General features: G+C 44.8%; 1 protein-coding gene across 3 annotated transcripts in view; it reads left to right on the top strand.

Annotated features, from left to right (window-relative positions):
- LOC110538970 (collagen, type V, alpha 3a) overlaps window positions 1–18,572 on the top strand; it is a 79,811-nt gene that overhangs the window by 52,116 nt on the left and 9,123 nt on the right. For all 3 annotated transcript variants that reach the window (XM_036938396.2, XM_036938398.2, XM_036938397.2), the window contains 27 exons: window positions 1,192–1,245; window positions 1,543–1,587; window positions 1,888–1,941; window positions 2,697–2,750; window positions 3,149–3,202; window positions 3,334–3,441; window positions 6,147–6,236; window positions 6,572–6,625; window positions 6,857–6,964; window positions 7,238–7,345; window positions 7,702–7,755; window positions 9,472–9,525; window positions 9,611–9,718; window positions 9,855–9,908; window positions 11,428–11,481; window positions 12,722–12,829; window positions 14,693–14,800; window positions 14,973–15,026; window positions 15,161–15,214; window positions 15,502–15,555; window positions 15,827–15,880; window positions 16,039–16,146; window positions 16,415–16,468; window positions 16,646–16,861; window positions 16,956–16,991; window positions 17,434–17,487; window positions 17,816–18,134. In XM_036938396.2, the coding sequence (XP_036794291.2) occupies window positions 1,192–1,245; window positions 1,543–1,587; window positions 1,888–1,941; window positions 2,697–2,750; window positions 3,149–3,202; window positions 3,334–3,441; window positions 6,147–6,236; window positions 6,572–6,625; window positions 6,857–6,964; window positions 7,238–7,345; window positions 7,702–7,755; window positions 9,472–9,525; window positions 9,611–9,718; window positions 9,855–9,908; window positions 11,428–11,481; window positions 12,722–12,829; window positions 14,693–14,800; window positions 14,973–15,026; window positions 15,161–15,214; window positions 15,502–15,555; window positions 15,827–15,880; window positions 16,039–16,146; window positions 16,415–16,468; window positions 16,646–16,861; window positions 16,956–16,991; window positions 17,434–17,487; window positions 17,816–18,134 (2,272 nt within the window). The remainder of the gene's footprint in view (window positions 1–1,191; window positions 1,246–1,542; window positions 1,588–1,887; window positions 1,942–2,696; window positions 2,751–3,148; window positions 3,203–3,333; window positions 3,442–6,146; window positions 6,237–6,571; window positions 6,626–6,856; window positions 6,965–7,237; window positions 7,346–7,701; window positions 7,756–9,471; window positions 9,526–9,610; window positions 9,719–9,854; window positions 9,909–11,427; window positions 11,482–12,721; window positions 12,830–14,692; window positions 14,801–14,972; window positions 15,027–15,160; window positions 15,215–15,501; window positions 15,556–15,826; window positions 15,881–16,038; window positions 16,147–16,414; window positions 16,469–16,645; window positions 16,862–16,955; window positions 16,992–17,433; window positions 17,488–17,815; window positions 18,135–18,572) is intronic.

The raw sequence follows: 18,572 nt of genomic DNA, 5'->3' as shown, positions 1-18,572 counted from the left end.
CAACATTATACAACTTTAACCAATTAAACAGTTCTGTAGCAATGAGGTTTGTGCAGTAGGCTATAGGCCCAATATCTTATCGCTATGCTTGAATTGCCCTGCCAATGTTGTTCTTCTCAGACTATTTAGAAATGATATTTCTAAATTGTAGGTATAGGATCACATTGGCAGTAGATCATTTGTCGTATTACTTGTGAGGCACAGCTGAGTGAGCATAATCATTTCATCATTTATAATCATTTATTTTACTGGACTGATGGCCTGCATCTGATGGTTAGCTTTTTAATGGCTTATAAAAGTGTTGAAAGTCCTGAATAACAACTTGAACATGAACTCATTCATAAAAACAGCAGCTCTTCGCTGTATTCGTTGAGTCTCTCTCTAGTCATGGTTTTAAAAGTTTCGAAATCCCACATTATCAACTTTGCTGCTTCTTTTGACAGCCTATGGCGCGAGGAAACAGTGCAGACACAGTGATTTGAGCGATCTGATTGGCCAGCGCTAGGCCTATTAGTGCACTTGATTTGCTCTCTGGGCCTGCCGGGTAGGTGGAGTTCTACCTTCAGACATGGTTCAAAATGGAAACACTTTGCCTTTCCTGCATCAGGGCTGCTGAATCAAGTGCACCTACCACCAGCACTAAACTAATTTTAAGAAATAGGAACGTGCTAAAATAATTTAAATGTTGAAAGATAATGATTAAATAATTCCGCTCTGAAACCTTATAGTTGTATGAAAATGATTAGAATCATAAAATTATAATCTGATGATGTGTGTAGTTTTAGTCAGAATTAGATGAAACAATGTATCTGTATAGTGGAAAAACACAGACTGTCTGAGCAAGGCGTAGTTTAGGGTTTGAACTTGTATGTGTGTGCCGAAGGAAAAAAAACGTGATCAATTGAACTGTGTTTGGACCGACCTGGCTAGGCCTCTGAGACTATGGTCTTACAGATCTCGGGGATTGGTCAGAGCTATTGATTGTCAATTGTTATTATCATTGGGATAGAATTCTCATGACAGAAAGCGAGGCTTTATCGTTGTTGTTTTTTTTTAACATAAAACCAGACCAGTTGGCGACCACTGATTTATGTCATAGGAACTCTCATTCACCCCTTGTCATTTATCCTTCTCCTATGGATGAGTTGTGTTGTCGTAAGAAGGATTATATTGATGTTGTTTTTTTCATAGGGTGCCAGAGGGGGTAGAGGAGCAAGAGGACCAACAGGAAAGTCAGGAGACAAGGTGGGTTTAGGCCAGTGCACAGCTGTCTCATAACGAGAGAAGGAACAGGCGCTGTTGTGTTACTGTTCAGCACAGAATGCCATGCCATCTGGTGCAAAGAGATAATACTTACAATCTGCAGCTACATGTTTGAAACTGAAATCAGTTATTTCAGGAGTCCTTTCAAAAGACCACAAATGAAATTATTAACAATGATTGAAAATATATATTTTCATAAAATGAATGAATAGACCAACAGATTCAATAACTGTTTATCTCTATCCCAATCCTCCACCTTCTACATGATCCACCAATCAGGGCACCTCTGGACACGAAGGCCCACCAGGATCCACAGGAGACCAGGTAAGCTCCAGTCTGACACACAACAACACCAGAGTTGAGCTATAATATAACACAGCTAATAATAGCATATTTAATAATAGCATATCTAATAATAGCATATCTAATAATTCCATATCTAATAATACCATATCAAATAATACCATATCCAATAATAGCTGGCATAGGGTGATAATATTTCAATGATACACCCTGCTAGGAAAAAGCATCATAATGCTTCACAGATACATAACAGTGTACGATACCTACTGGTAAAGATAGTCAACTGGATTGAGTCTTTGTGTTGTCTGGTTGATCGTACAGGGACCCCAAGGACCACAGGGAAGAAACGGCGAGGCAGGACCTAAGGGACCTAATGTAAGTGTGATGTGTCAAATGACAAGCAGCTTTTATGTATTTTATTTACATGTTTTTATTTAACCTTTATTTAACTAGGCAAGTCAGTTAACTCTTGGAACTACCGCTCCCGGATCCGGGAGAATTGTCATCAACTGACACTAATTAGCATAACGCAACGGACAAAAAATATTACTAGAAAATATTCATATTCATGAAATCACAAGTGAAATACAGTGCCTTGCGAAAGTATTCGGCCCCCTTGAACTTTGACCTTTTGCCACATTTCAGGCTTCAAACATAAAGATATAAAACTGTATTTTTTTGTGAAGAATCAACAACAAGTGGGACACAATCATGAAGTGGAACGACATTTATTGGATGTTTCAAACTTTTTTAACAAATCAAAAACTGAAAAATTGGGCGTGCAAAATTATTCAGCCCCCTTAAGTTAATACTTTGTAGCGCCACCTTTTGCTGCGATTACAGTTTCAAGAGGTTTTAACAACAAATTCTTCTTTACAATGACGGTGTACCCCGGCCAATCCCTAACCTGGATGACACTGGACCAATTGTGGGAATCCCAATCACGGCCGGTTGTGATACAGGCTAGAAACTAACCAGGGTCTGTAGTGACAAGAGCCACTTGGGAGCCCCTGCATTGTTTAACATGTCTCTGTTTTTCTTTCCAGTCTTATGTTGTGTCTGTCTGTACTGTTTTATCTCTATCAGGTGTGTATGTGTGTCTATGCTAATAAAGTGCAATTATTTTTCAGGGAGCGGCAGGAAAAGACGGACTACCAGGTCATCCAGGACAGCGAGGGGAGCCAGTGAGTTAAACTGGGATTCTATGATGACCCAGGAATTACGTGGTTGTTAGTTACTTTTTCGCCATTGTCCAAATATGGACATAGATTTCAACACTCATCAAGACCCTAACAACACCACAACAACAAGCAAGACAAAAGCTGTGGCTTGGATGCTGAATTACTGAAGTGCTAGAGTGGACTACATACTGAAGACTACTAATCCTATCCATAACTCTCTTTCTCTTTCTCTTTCTCTTTCTCATTGTGTCCTTTTCTCTCTCTCTCTCTCTCTCTCTCTCTCTCTCTCTCTCTCTCTCTCTCTCTCTCTCTCTGTCAGGCTGGCTCTTTCTCTCTCAGCTCTTAGCTTTGGGTCACGGCTTCACTTGCTATTTTCTCACTTGTCATCTCTCCTCTCTTAGGGCTTCCAAGGCAAGACTGGTCCACATGGGCCAACGGGTGTGATCGGACCACAGGTGAGTTATCCAATAAGTGATTAGAACTACATTTGTAGTTATTTTGCCACACAATGAGAATCAAACCAATAAATGAGAGCTGTGAGGTAATGAGAACTCCTGTCTTGTTTTGTCTCTGTGGTTGTCATTAGGGTAAATCTGGTGAGACTGGGCCTAATGGCGACAGAGGACACCCTGGGTCACCAGGACCCCCTGGAGAGACGGGTTTACCCGGAGCGGCAGGCAAGGAGGGACCCAAGGTGAGTCCGTCGTGTTCATCTTCAGTGAATCATCTTCACCACCACCATCATCATCTTCAACACTATCATTATTATCATCATAAAAGCAATCTATAGAAGATCATACATGTCTCCTCCAGGACCCTCTCAGAAACGAGATATGTCACCTCACCTCAAGGGATTTATCCTTCCCACAAATTTCCAAACTGATAAAGGGGAGAAAAATATTCCCCTTTCCATACCTCACTGTGCTCCGTACATTACCGCTCATAAAATATGGATGTTCCTCTCAGTTGATGTGGCTGTTGCACTGGTCTCTGTGATTTATCACCTCATAAGAGGCCTGCTGTGAAATAGCAGGTTACAAATAGAAATCAAACTGGATCAGAAATAGAGGAAGTACTAAAAACAAACACAATATAACTATTGTAAAATAGATTGTGTCTGTAAAATGTGTATAAGATGTATAAACTGAAGGTAGAAGCCTAAGTGTTATTGTTTATTAGTTTACTCCAATTGGGGGAGTGGTGGTAGGGTTTGCGGGGAAAAATAAAGGTATATTCTAAAAAAAAGTGTGTATATGTATGTTTGCATATACAGTATGTATGTGTATTTTTGTGCATATAGGAATCTGCCGTTTCCAGCTACAATAGTAATTTACAGCATTAACCATGTCTAGACATTAACCATGTCTAGACATTAACCATGTCTAGACATTAACCATCTCTAAACGGTATTTCTGATCAATTTGATGTTATATTAATGGACATTATTTCATTTTTTTCAAAAACAAGGACATTTCTAAGTGACCCCAAACCTTTGAACGATAGTGTATATATATGGGTATGTATGTTTGTATAGGGATATACAGTGCCTTGCAAAAGTATTCGGCCCCCTTGAACTTTGCGACCTTTTGCCACATTTCAGGCTTCAAACATAAAGATATAAAACTGTATTTTTTTGTGAAGAATCAACAACAAGTGGGACACAATCATGAAGTGGAACGACATTTATTGGATATTTCAAACTTTTTTAACAAATCAAAAACTGAAAAATTGGGCGTGCAAAATTATTCAGCCCCCTTAAGTTAATACTTTGTAGCGCCACCTTTTGCTGCGATTACAGCTGTAAGTCGCTTGGGGTATGTCTCTATCAGTTTTGCACATCGAGAGACTGACATTTTTTCCCATTCCTCCTTGCAAAACAGCTCGAGCTCAGTGAGGTTGGATGGAGAGCATTTGTGAACAGCAGTTTTCAGTTCTTTCCACAGATTCTCGATTGGATTCAGGTCTGGACTTTGACTTGGCCATTCTAACACCTGGATATGTTTATTTTTGAACCATTCCATTGTAGATTTTGCTTTATGTTTTGGATCATTGTCTTGTTGGAAGACAAATCTCCATCCCAGTCTCAGGTCTTTTGCAGACTTCATCAGGTTTTCTTCCAGAATGGTCCTGTATTTGGCTCCATCCATCTTCCCATCAATTTTAACCATCTTCCCTGTCTCTGCTGAAGAAAAGCAGGCCCAAACCATGATGCTGCCACCACCATGTTTGACAGTGGGGATGGTGTGTTCAGCTGTGTTGCTTTTACGCCAAACATAACATTTTGCATTGTTGCCAAAAAGTTCAATTTTGGTTTCATCTGACCAGAGCACCTTCTTCCACATGTTTGGTGTGTCTCCCAGGTGGCTTGTGGCAAACTTTAAACAACACGTTTTATGGATATCTTTAAGAAATGGCTTTCTTCTTGCCACTCTTCCATAAAGGCCAGATTTGTGCAATATACGACTGATTGTTGTCCTATGGACAGAGTCTCCCACCTCAGCTGTAGATCTCTGCAGTTCATCCAGAGTGATCATGGGCCTCTTGGCTGCATCTCTGATCAGTCTTCTCCTTGTATGAGCTGAAAGTTTAGAGGGACGGCCAGGTCTTGGTAGATTTGCAGTGGTCTGATACCCCTTCCATTTCAATATTATCGCTTGCACAGTGCTCCCTGGGATGTTTAATGCTTGGGAAATCTTTTTGTATCCAAATCCGGCTTTAAACTTCTTCACAACAGTATCTCGGACCTGCCTGGTGTGTTCCTTGTTCTTCATGATGCTCTCTGCGCTTTTAACGGACCTCTGAGACTATCACAGTGCAGGTGCATTTATACGGAGACTTGATTACACCCAGGTGGATTGTATTTATCATCATTAGTCATTTAGGTAAACATTGGATCATTCAGAGATCCTCACTGAACTTCTGGAGAGAGTTTGCTGCACTGAAAGTAAAGGGGCTGAATAATTTTGCACGCCCAATTTTTCAGTTTTTGATTTGTTAAAAAAGTTTGAAATATCCAATAAATGTCGTTCCACTTCATGATTGTGTCCCACTTGTTGTTGATTCTTCACAAAAAAATACAGTTTTATATCTTTATGTTTGAAGCCTGAAATGTGGCAAAAGGTCGCAAAGTTCAAGGGGGCCGAATACTTTCGCAAGGCACTGTATATATTTACCCCCAAAATATATGGGGAATTGGAAATGATGCAGACAATTACATTGATGGAAGCAACAATCTGTCCGCAATATTAAAGCTGATCAACCCCTTAAAAAAATAAAAAGAGGCCTGTTGTCAGCTCACGTTGTAGACTCAGACCTAATCCTCCATGTCTGTCTGTCTGTCTGTCTGTCTGTCTGTCTGTCTGTCTGTCTGTCTGTCTGTCTGTCTGTTTTGGTTTCCAGGGAGACGCGGGTCCGTCTGGAGCTCCAGGAAAGAGTGGCCCCGCTGGGCTCCGAGGCTTCAGAGGGAGCAGGGGCAGCCCTGGAGCCATGGTAACACACCCACCTCACATCTCCTGACCTTCACCTTACTGACATTTTACATTCTGCACTGATGTAAAGTACTATTGTGTTGTATAGCACCCAGTGTTTTATGTGAAAATCACTGAAGGCCAGTTTCCTGGCTTTTTAATGGAGATTCTCCATTGACCATGCTGCTTTTTAGTCCAAGAGTGGGCTTCATCTGACCCTAAGTCTTTTACTTGAATTAACTGATGGTGGACCATCTGATAACTGTATACTCTGACAGTGGGATGGAAACTGATTGGTTGGAATTCCTGTGATGAAGGCTCTGATTGGTTCACCTCTGTATGCTTGCCTCTCTCTAGGGCTCTGCTGGACTGAAAGGAGGAGAAGGACCCACCGGTCTGTCAGGAGCAGTGGTAAATTGGATTTCATCATGTAGCAATAGTTTAATTCCCATTTTCCCCATGCTACACCCCTAATCTCCACCTCCATCCCCCATCCTGGTCCGTATGTGGTCTATAGCCAACAAGGACATGTAGAGTGGGAGGCTGTTACCATGGAGATCATAACCAGTGTACTAAATGAAAGAGTGAATCATGTGACGTTGTCCTCTTACCTCTCTGTTCCCCCGTCGTGTCATTACCCAGGGTGCCACTGGGGAGAAAGGGCCTTCTGGAGCGGCTGGTGCTATTGGTCAGCCCGGACGCTCTGGTGGGGTCGGCCCTGGAGGACCAATGGGAGAAAAGGGCGAGCCAGTAAGAACCTTTGATCATTTCCTTATTCGTTTTTTTTCTTATGCAACGCTAGTGTCTATTTCTGGACATATGTACATCACTGCTCATTACTGAGAAATAAACAGCATGTGTGGGTTCCTCTGTACTATATGTGTAATAATCAATGTTCACGCGCGGGTGTGTGTGTGTGTGTGTGCATGTTCCACTCTCTCTGTGTTATCTATTAATCAATATGTCATGGTGCAATATGAGACTAGAATAGTGGAGGTGGTTCATCATCCATTTGTTCCCCAGGGAGAGAAGGGGCCCATCGGGCCAGCTGGACAGGACGGGGCGCAGGGGCCTGTGGGGCTGCCCGGGGCTGCTGGCCCCGCTGGGCCTCCAGGAGAGGACGGAGACAAGGTACTTACACCTGTACACAGTTACAGCACAGTAGGTACCATACCACTGTAGAGGGACAACTTAGGAGAATCCAACTACTGGCCCTCAAGGCCTGAAGCACTGCTGGGGTGTTTTATTGCTAGTCAATTAATATATTGTCCTTATTAGCCATGGAGTCCACTCACCTACTGGCCTTGATGTTGTGTGGGTGGGAGGTGTATGGGTTGCTGTGTGTGTCTCTATATCTCTGCAACGTGTGTGTGTGTGTGTGTGTGTGTGTGTGTGTGTGTGTGTGTGTGTGTGTGTGTGTGTGTGTGTGTGTGTGTGTGTGTGTGTGTGTGTGTGTGTGTGTGTGTGTGTGTGTGTGTTGTCTACAGGGCGAGACAGGAGGACCAGGCCAGAAGGGCAGTAAAGGAGACAAAGGAGAATCTGTGAGTCTTCATCTGGAGAGATTTAAACCACAACACTGTCTTTCAGCCTTACAAGCCACAGTATTACACACCTGACAGGATATGACATCACCAGACACAGTACTACCAGAGAGAGGGAGGGGAGGATCCTATTTCTGACACAAATCTGCCCTTGTTCAGCAGATCCTTAATTATTAAGTAGGTGAAGGGTTTTTGTGTGGGGGGGCAATGAAAGTTTTGAATTTAGTCAAGATAAATATAAATTGCTATTTTGATACATGAGGCTTATCTGATCTAATTTAAGTTTCATAATGCTTAGGTTGTTACAAGTGTGTTGTTTTTATTGAATATTTATTGAATATTAAAACACACAATCTACCTGCAGTGAAGCCGCTCAACATTTACATTACATTCAGTCATCTAACCATCTCCCGTCTAGAGTGACCCACAGGAGCAACCCACCAAGTCAAAATGGGGACCAAACTAGCTTTATTTTTGACTTTTATCTTTGACCATCATTCTATCCCCCGCCCAGCAACTCACTCCCACTTGTCTCCAGTTCCACATTCCAAACCTCAGTTTCAAACAAGTATTCAGTTAACAGGATGTATCCACCAATCCAAAGAGAGGAATAGGCGGGAGCTTGACAGCCCGCCGTTCCGCTCTGTGGACAACGAATCCCATTGTTAGAGTGGAGACACAAGCATCTCATCGTTATATCCAGTATCTCTGGTACTACTCACCTGGCATGATATGACGTCACAAACCATAGTACTACACACCTGACAGGATATGACATCACCAGCCACAGTACTACCAATATTAACAATATAACCGAGTGACCACTCTAACAATACGTCCTCAATGATTGAAGGAAGGCGATATCAGGTGGGACCATTCTAGCCAATGAGAGGGCAGATACGAGTGTTAACAACAGCCACATCTAAGTCATTTTTCTCAAAGTTGCCGAAATGCCAAATGCATCCACTTATATCAGTACATTTGTAACAGCCTAAACATTACGAAACTTCTATTCGATCAAATAAGCCTCACAGGTCGGAAAGTTTCAGACTTGGAATCCGACTTGGATGACCGTTCAAAATGATTTCTCCCAGTCAGAGCTAGTTTTTTCCCAGAGTTCCCAGTTGTCTTGAACGCACTGAAATCAGAGGTTTCCCAGTTCCCAGTTGTTTTGAATGCGGCATACACACCTGACAGGATATGACATCACCAGTCAAAGTATTACACACCTGACAGGATATGCCATCACCAATCACAGTATTAAGCACCGGACAGTATCCTCCCCGTCACCAGCCGTCACCAGCTGTCACCATCACTAGGATAATTCAAATGAATGACTCAATAAATGAGAAAGGGTTTATAATTGAGCGTTGAGGTAATTATGTGCAGTTATAATTAACTGTACAGTATATTAATGTATGTGAGCTGTTATACTCAGCTTTAGGCATTATAAGCCTTTCTTCATGGTCTAGTTAGCATGCACTGTGCATCTTCATGCACTTCATCTTATCCTAGCCCTGGCAGCTCTATCAAACTATTCAAAATACTGTCTAACACTTTCAGAAGCCAAGCAATCACAAACAGCTACCATCAACAGCTGCAATTTCACAGTAGTTGTGTTTTTTGAGCTCCCGACACAGCAGTGTTTTCCTGCAGTGTATGATTGATATGCAGTATACTGTCAACAGCATCTCTGTTTCTCGGTCTCTTCTCCAGGGCCCTTCAGGACCTATTGGAATCCAGGGACCTGTCGGCCATCCGGGGTCACCGGTACGTCTATTCAATGTATCTGTCTTTATTGTGTGTTTGTGTGTACTGTATGTGTGTACAGCACTGACCTCTGTGTGTGTTTCAGGGTGTGGACGGGGAGCCGGGGCCGAGGGGCCAGCAGGGGATGTACGGGCCGAAGGGAGACGAGGGAGCGAGAGGTCACAAGGGGGCCACAGGACCCACTGGACTACAGGTGAGGAGATGAGACACCCCTCTGTTGGACTGTACCATCCATCTCTCTACTCAAGCATATAGCTGACAGGTGGACTGTATAATCTCTCATCAACAGCACCTACTACTGCACCTCTAACCATACTCTGTCTTTACAGGGCATGCCAGGACTCCCAGGAGAGAAGGGAGACAGTGGACACGTGGGCACGATGGTGAGTACTGGACATACCATTGGACAATTACATATTTTTCCTATATCCTATTGTTGACCTGGCAGCCTCACTGTACTCTCCCACCAAAGATCATTCCTTAAGTATGTCTCTCATCTTCATTGTGGTATAAAGCCTAACTAAAGTAAAACCCTTCATGGAGGCAGTAACTGACAGTCAGTCAGTCGAATGAAGGAGGGAGAGAATCAGTCAGTCAGTTGAGTGAAGGAGGGAGAGAGAGTCAGTCAGTTGAGTGAAGGAGGGAGAGAATCAGTCAGTCAGTTGAGTGAAGGAGGGAGAGAGAGAGTCAGTCGAGTGAAGGAGGGAGAGAATCAGTCAGTCAGTTGACTGAAGGAGCGAGAGAGAGTCAGAGAAAGAGAGGGCGGTGGTTTGAGGAGGAAGACGGCAGCGTGACAGCTTCTAATCAGATTAGCCTGAGCCGGGCCTGTCTAATGAGCATCTTCCTACTATTGTGACAGTCATTTCAGAATGCCACAGACCGTGAACACATGCTAAATAAGATTCTACACACACAGCTAGCGCCACAGCACACTCAGCCTGATTAGGGAGAGGGGAAGGAGGCGTCAAAACGGAAACAAAAAACAAAAGAGGGAGAAGAGAGAGAGAGAGAGAGAGTATGAGAGGGAACGAACGATATGGGGGGATGGAGAGAGGGATGTGAGAGAGACAAGGCAAGGAGGAAAGAGATCTCACTGGGAAAGCCTCATCCATGTGAATGCTGTGGTTCACAGGATTGCAGCTTCTAATGCCCGCGTAGCTCCCCAGTAGCAGGATTATAGGATATGTGCTTACTGTAGTGGATGTAGTAGTGTCTGGAGTATGTCTGTCTGTCTTAGTGCTGTGTGTACAGTCTCTCACTGTGTTGGGATTTCAGCGTTTGTGAAGCACAGCTAACCATTAACTCTGGGCTGGAAGGGAGCAGTCAGTGCAGTTAGGATGAATAGCTTGTTGTCCATGTTGAGGTGCACAGAGGGGTGGAATCCCATCACACTGACTGGCTAGAGCGCTCTCATTTCCCCTGTAGCCTGATAATGTGTTCTTGTAGAGAACTAGAGGTTCCTCATTATAGAGAGAGAGAAGGAGTGGATAGAGGGAGGGAGAGAGAGATAAAGGGAGAGAAAGAGAGGGAGATACTGTACAGAAAGACAGGAAGAGAGAGAGGGAGAAAGAAAGAGAGAGTACCTTTCCGTGTGTCATTGAGGGTAATGGCTTGTCCTCGTGGTGTCTGCATTATGTCAGTGAGGTAATGATCATAGAGACTGGTTCTGTTCTGGGGATATGTTGCACCAGCCACCAGGCCCTCAGCCACCAGGCCCTCAGTAGACTGAATGACTAGCATGCACAGTCACTGTACCCAGGGAGGAGCTGCCTGGTGGGTCACACAGTCTACTTCCTTTGGGATAGAGGTGTGTTTGTGTCTGCGTGTGCGTCTGCGTCTGCGTGTACTTGTGCATGTATGTGCTGTCTCAAGCCAATGGCTAATGATTTATTTTCTTCTCAGGGCCCTCCAGGACAACATGGCCCCAGAGGCCCCCAGGGGTCCATCGGTGGAGAGGTACAGTATATTTCTGACCTTATCTGACCATCTTTCTATGCACTGGGTTTGCTTCAGCATTGGATTGGTTTATGTTGCAAGACGGTATACTATTTTGCGCAGCTCTCACTTCTACTCAAATCTACACTACCGACTATCAGAACACACCCACCAATAGGGTTGTTACTTCACACACGGCACACACACTTCCCTACCCTCTACCCCTCTCCCTCTCCCAGACCCTCTGCCGGTTTGGAGCTGTGAATTATTAAGTGGTATTAGAATGTAATCCCTCAGAGGGAGTTATATTTACCGCTCTATAAATCATTAAGGAGTATTAGACAATCATCCCTGAGAGGAAGTTATATTTACCTCTAGTAATGGCCAACCTCTCAACATCTCACACCAATCAATTATTCACGAGAGAGAGAGATGGAAAGAAGCCACGCCACACACACACATAGTCAAAAATCAAGTCAAATCAAATTGTATTGGTCACATAGACATATTTAGCAGATGGTATTGTGGGTGTAGAGAAATGCTTTTATGGATTCAGTGGTACGGATTCAGATCCTCACATCAGACCTGGGTACAAATGATCATTTGATAGACCACGTACTTTATTTGAGCATTTGCCTGGAGTGCTAGATGGTTTGTACTTTTGGGACTATCCCATTGGTACTAGTTTCCTATCCAAGCTCAATCAGGCACCATTTGAAAGATGTTGAATACCATTTGAACCCAGGTCGGATTCATATGGTGCCATGGAAATAGAAGGGTGTATGGATGGAGCGGTCCATAAATGGATTGATGCAGGTGATGTTGTGAGAGAGAAATGGAAAAAGAGAAGATTTGAGTCTGTGGGAAATACAAGTGCTGGCTTGCACTGCAGGCAGGAGAGTCTTCCACTCACTCACACGTTCCAATTTGTGCACTCTACCAAAGTGAGAGATGCCTTCACTGTTTTTCTCTCGAGACAGCCAGCACACACTTCCACAGTGACACACACCGACACAGAGATACAGACTGACTGACTCCACACTCTGTTACTCAGATTGCATCAACAGAGGAAACTCACACACACAGACAACAGTCAATATTTTCTCCAAGTGATGATGGTGCAGCTGCTGTCTCAGCACCCTGACAGAGAACAGCAGACACACAAAACAACCTCAACACAAGAAACCTGTAGATGAAATATTTATTATTTCACTCCTCCTGTCAGTGTGTTGGTTCAAGTGGTTCTGTTATGATGTAACAGGGCACTGCTGGCCAGCCTGGTGGAGTGGGCCAGCCTGGGATCGTTGGAGAGAAAGGGGAGGATGGAGAGGCTGGGGACCCGGGACCAGTTGGAGACACTGGTGCCGCTGTAAGTCATTCTCTCTCTCTCTCTCTCTCGCTCTCTCTCTCTCTCTCTCTCTCTCTCTCTCTCTCTCTCTCTCTCTTTGTGTCTCTGACTCTCTCTCTCTCTCTTTGTGTCTCTGACTCTCTCTCTCTCTCTCTCTTTGTGTCTCTGACTCTCTCTCTCTCTCTCTCTTTGTGTCTCTGACTCTCTCTCTCTCTCTCTCTCTTTGTGTCTCTGTCTCTGACTCTCTCTCTCTCTGTCTCTGTCTCTCTGTCTCTGTCCCTCTCTCTCTCTCTCTGTGTCTGTCTCTGTCTCTCTCTCTCTGTCTCGGTCCCTCTCTCTCTCTCTGTCTCTGTCTCTGTCTTTCTCTGTCTCTCTGTCTCTCTCTCTCAATTCAAGGGGCTTTATTGGCATGGGAAACATGTGTTAACATTGCCAAAGCAAGTGAGGTAGATAATATACAAAAGTGAAATAAACAATAAAAATGAACAGTAAACATTACACAGACAGAAGTTTCAAAACAATAAAGACATTACAAATGTCATATGACGTATATATACAGTGTTGCAACGATGTACAAATGGTTAAAGTACACAAGGGAAAATAAATAAATAAAATATAGGTTGTATTTACAATGGTGTTTGTTCTTCATTGGTTGCCCTTTTCTTGTGGCAACAGGTCACAAATATTGCTGCTGTGATGGCACACTGTGGTATTTCACCCAGTAGATACGGGAGTTTATCAAAAATTGGGTTTGTTTTCGAATTCTTTGTGAATCTATGTAATCTGGTGGAAATATGTGTCTCTAATATGGTCATACATTGGACAGGACGTTAGGAAGTGCAGCTCAGTTTCCACCTCATTTTGTGGGCAGTGACCACATAGCCTGTCTTATCTTGAGAGCCATGTCTGTCTACGGCGGCCTTTCTCAATGGCAAGGCTATGCTCACTGAGTCTGTACATAGTCAAAGCTTTCCTTAAGTTTGGGTCAGGTATTCTGCCACTGTGTACTCTCTGTTTAGGGCCAAATAGCATTCTAGTTTGCTCTGTTTTTTTGTTAATTCTTTCCAATGTGTCAAGTAATTATCTTTTTGTTTTCTCATGATTTGATTGGGTCTAATTGTGCTTCTGTTCTGGGGCTCTGTGGGGTGTGTATGTATTTGTGAACAGAGCCCCAGGACCAGCTTGCTTAGGGGACTCTTCTCCAGGTTCATCTCTCTATAGGTGATTGCTTTGTTATGGAAGGTTTGGGAATCGCTTCCTTTTAGGTGGTTGTAGAATTTAATGGCTCTTTTCTGGATTTTGATAATTAGTGGGTATTAGTGGGTTAGTGGGTCTGATAGGGGTGTCAGGGGGCTGACTGTGAACACTCTGAGAGGCTCTGGGTTGAGGTCAGTGATAAAGTAGTCTACAGTACTACTGCCAAGAGATGAGCTATAGGTGTACCTACCATAGGAGTCTCCTCAAAGCCTTCCATTGACTATGTACATACCCAGCGTGCGACAGAGCTGCAGGAGTTGTGACCCGTTTTTGTTGATTATGTTGTCATAGTTGTGCCTGGGGGGCATATGTGGGAGGGAATGCTGTCACCTGCAGGCAGAAGTTTGTTCCCCTGTGTCCTGAGGGTGTCAGGTTCTTGTCCGGTTCTGGCATTTAGGTCGCCACAGACTAGTACATGTCCCTGGGCCTGGAAATGATTGATTTCCCCCTCCAGGATGGAGAAGCTGTCTTCATTAAAGTAATGGGATTCTAGTGGGGGGATATAGGATATAGGATATCTCTCTCTCTCTCTCTCTCTCTCTCTTTCTCTCTCTCTCTCTCTCTCTCTCTCTCTCTCTCTCTCTCTCTGTCTCAACCACTAACTGTATGATTGTATGGTGTCCCCAGGGTGGTAAAGGGGAGCTGGGGGAGAAGGGTGACTCTGGCCCCTCCGGAGCAGCAGGACCTGCAGGAGTCAGAGGCACGCCAGGGGAGGACGGACCTAAAGGAAACCCTGTGAGTAGATCTCTATTTAGGCCACTTATCTGCTAGTCACTAGTCCTTTAGGCCACTCATCCTCTACCAACTGGTTCTTGAGTTGGTGGCAGACCAATGCATTAGATTAATCTCAAGCGATGCTGCTGAAACTAACATTCATTGGTAACTGACCACTCCCGGTCCTCTGTAGGGGCCCATTGGATTCCCGGGAGATTCTGGACCCCCTGGAGAAGCAGGGATCAATGTGAGTACAGCACCCGTAGAACCAAGTAATACAAAACCCCTTGTACTGTTTTTGAATTGCATTTCAAATGTTGACAGCAGTAGATGACTGATTCTTCTGTTCCTCCTCTAAATGTGTGTTTCTGGTTGGAACAGGGAGTTGATGGTGGACCGGGAGCAAAGGGAGACAACGGTGATCCTGGGAAAGCCGTAAGTACAGTACAGCATTTACATCACACATTTACATCATACGAACAGCATAAACATGTGTAACTGTGTATGTTCTCTGCGCTCATTCAACAGTATCACATACATAAAGTGCATGCATACCAAAGATATAGTATCGCTTTTGTACTTTGTCACATACAGAGAGGCTTGACTTATTCATGGATATGCTGTGCTTTCTTCCCTGTGTCTTTTAGACTGTGTGTGGTTGTTGTCTTTGAGACTGTGTGTGGTTGTGTTTCAACTCTGACCCTTTGTTCTGCTGTCCTCAGGGACCCCCAGGAGCCTCTGGAGAACCGGGCCCTTCAGGGCCCCCCGGGAGAAGGGTGAGTGTTGATGTGTGTGTGTGAGAGAGAGAGAGTGTGTTTGTGGGGCTTGCGTGCATGCCTTTATTGTTGTATATTTCTACAGACTCGGATATCTTCAGGGATTTTATTGACCTCTATTTGTTTTAGGGGAACAAAAGCAGTGTAAGGCTTTTAAGCACTCGGGTATTGTCCCCAGCAGCTGAAACTCTGTCCTCACGTTCCCCCACCTCTCTCTCTCTCTCTCTCTCTCTCTCTCTCTCTCTCTCTCTCTCTCTCGCTCTCTCTCCAGGGGCACTTGGGAGCTGCTGGAAAAGAAGGGAAACAAGGAATGAAGGGAGCAAAGGTAGGGATGTTTGGAACATTCAACTCATTAATGAAATATAAAGAAAATAAATGCCCCAAAAGAAAAGGCTACTGCATTGTACACCACACATGTCAGTTTTACTCCGTTTTGTTTTCCTCACCACCCTGTCACTCTGTTCCTCTCTCTCATTCCTTTAGGGGACCAATGGGGTTGAGGGTCTGGTGGGGAAGAAAGGGCCAGTGGGGCCCCAGGGACATTCAGGGAAGCCTGGCCCAGAGGGCCTCCGAGGGATCCCAGGCCCCGGGGTGAGTCCCCCTCTCCTCTCCTCTCCTTACTCTAACTCAAACAGACATCTCCCTCTATTGTAGCCTGTGGCTCTGTTGCTCCCCTCATCATGTCTCCCTAATTAGTTTAGTATAAACTGTCATTGGTTTACTATCAACATGCATGGTGCATCTCAGTACAACCAGCAACAAGGCTTGGGGACATGTTGTCGTATGACCTTCAGTAACCCCAGTCAATGCTGGAGCCCTTCACTAATTGATTAACCCCTATTTGTGTTTTCATTTGCAGGGTGAGCAAGGGTTAAACGGCCCCCCAGGCCAGACGGGACCCCCTGGACCCATGGTAAGATCCCCATGCATATTACATGTTCATATGTCAACCTACTGTACTGTTATTGCCTCTCTTCCACATAACATGTGGTAGGTAGCCTTGATAGGGTCAATTCCAGTGATATGTCCATTATATTTTTTCACCCATGTGTAACCATGTAGTGTAAATGTGATCCTGTGTTGTTCCCAGGGACCCCCAGGACTGCCAGGTTTGAAAGGAGACCTGGGCAGGAAGGGAGATAAAGGTCACGATGGTCTGATCGGTCTGATCGGACCTCCAGGAGAGCTGGGAGAGAAGGGAGACAGAGGCCTGCCCGGAAATCAAGGCACACAAGGAACCAAAGGAGACGGGGGTAAGGGTGGCCTCCCTGGCCCCACCGGCCCCCCAGGACCCCCGGGACTTTCTGTAAGTGCCCCCTCCTCCTCAGTCCCCCCACCCCACTCAACTCTTCATAGTTGGCTTTTTTCCTATTTCAAAATGATCTCTCTTCCCCTGTTAGGGTGCAGTTGGTGAGAGAGGATCCAAAGGAGAACTGGTGAGTCCCGTCATCTGACTGTATCTCCATATTTTCATTCCTCTCCTTACACACCAGCCTATAGCTAGCAGCTGCCAGGAGCATATGCTGCCAGACAAGCCGTTATCTCGCCTTGCCAAATGAACCATCGTTCAGCTTAATTTTATACATTGTGCTTTTGAAATGTATTTTGGCCTTAAAAGTGAGTGATGTGTTGTTCCTGTGGGTACAGTGTATTTTAATAGGATATAGTGGTGCGGTGTGATGTTGTGAAAAGTACCATAGTGTGTCATGTAGAGAGCAGGGGCTTTGGCCACAGACTGCTGATGCACAGAGCTGGATAATCCTATAAACCCTTGAACCATATCTGCCAGGATCAAAGAGGGATTTGGCAAACCAGTGTGAGAATCGCTCCAGGTGACCGGAGGATTGATGCAGGATTTTGTTCCACTCTTTTCTTCAGGGCGCCATCGGACCCCAAGGAGACACTGGCCCCGCCGGATCCCCCGGACCCCCTGTAAGTCCTCCACACACACACCTCCCCACCTCCACACTTCTCATACACCCCACCTTTCTCTTTCTGTTTCTTTCCTTCCCCTCTTTTCCATCCCATCACCTGTTGTTGTTCAACCACACACACCTCCCCACCACCAAATTTCTCATACACCCCACCTTTCTCTTTCTGTTTCTCTCCTTCCCCTCTTTTCCATCCCATCACCTGTTGTTGTTCAACCACACACACCTCCACGCCTCTCCTCCCCCCCATCTTTGGCTCTTTTGTTCTGCCTCTCCCAGTCACTGTTATTTCTTGTCATCTGTCTTCCACTTGTGTTCCTTCCCTCCAGGGTCCGCCTGCCACCATGGTCCAGCCGCTGCCTATCAGAGACCACGAGGGCCGGAGGAAGAGGAAGAGGCACTCTAGGATGGTGCAAGGAGGCGCAGCTCCCTACGAGGAGGCAGAGATGAAGATGGATCTGGTGCAGAAGGTGTTCCTGCAGGCAGACCAGCCCATGCTGGAGGAGGCAGAGGGCATGGAGGAGGTGTTTGCCTCCCTCACCTCCATGAAGACAGAGGTGGAGCTGATGAGGAAGCCCCTGGGGACCTTTGAGAGCCCCGCCCGCACCTGCAAGGAGCTCATGATGATCCAGCATGGCTACAGAGACGGTCAGCACATCACCTCATCACCCTCGTATCACACAGATCTCCCTTCATCACCCTGCATTAGCACTCTTATTGACGTGAACATGTACAGTGCCTAAAGAAAATCTGAATTTGTTCCACATTTTGTTGCGTTACAAAGTGGGATTGAAATGGATTTAATTGTATTTTTTGTCATTGATCTACACAAAATACTCAATATACAATTTTTTGTTGATAATTTATAATTTTTTTATAACTAAAATATAGACGTTGCGTAAGTATTCAGCTCCTTTGTTCAGGCAAGCCTAAATTAGCTCAGAAGTCATATTTGACTTAACAAATCACATAGTTAGTTATATGGACTCACTCTGTGTGAAATAATGTCTAACCCTTCCTCTGTCCCCCATACAAACAACATCTGTAAGGTCCCTCAGTCAGGTATTGAATTTCAGCCACAGATTC

The sequence above is a fragment of the Oncorhynchus mykiss genome, chromosome 12 (assembly GCF_057628025.1).
Source record: "Oncorhynchus mykiss isolate SJ-2025 chromosome 12, ASM5762802v1, whole genome shotgun sequence".
Lineage (NCBI taxonomy): Eukaryota > Metazoa > Chordata > Actinopteri > Salmoniformes > Salmonidae > Oncorhynchus > Oncorhynchus mykiss.
Note: the sequence above shows the minus strand (reverse complement) of the source record. Positions and strands in the feature narration are given on the sequence as shown.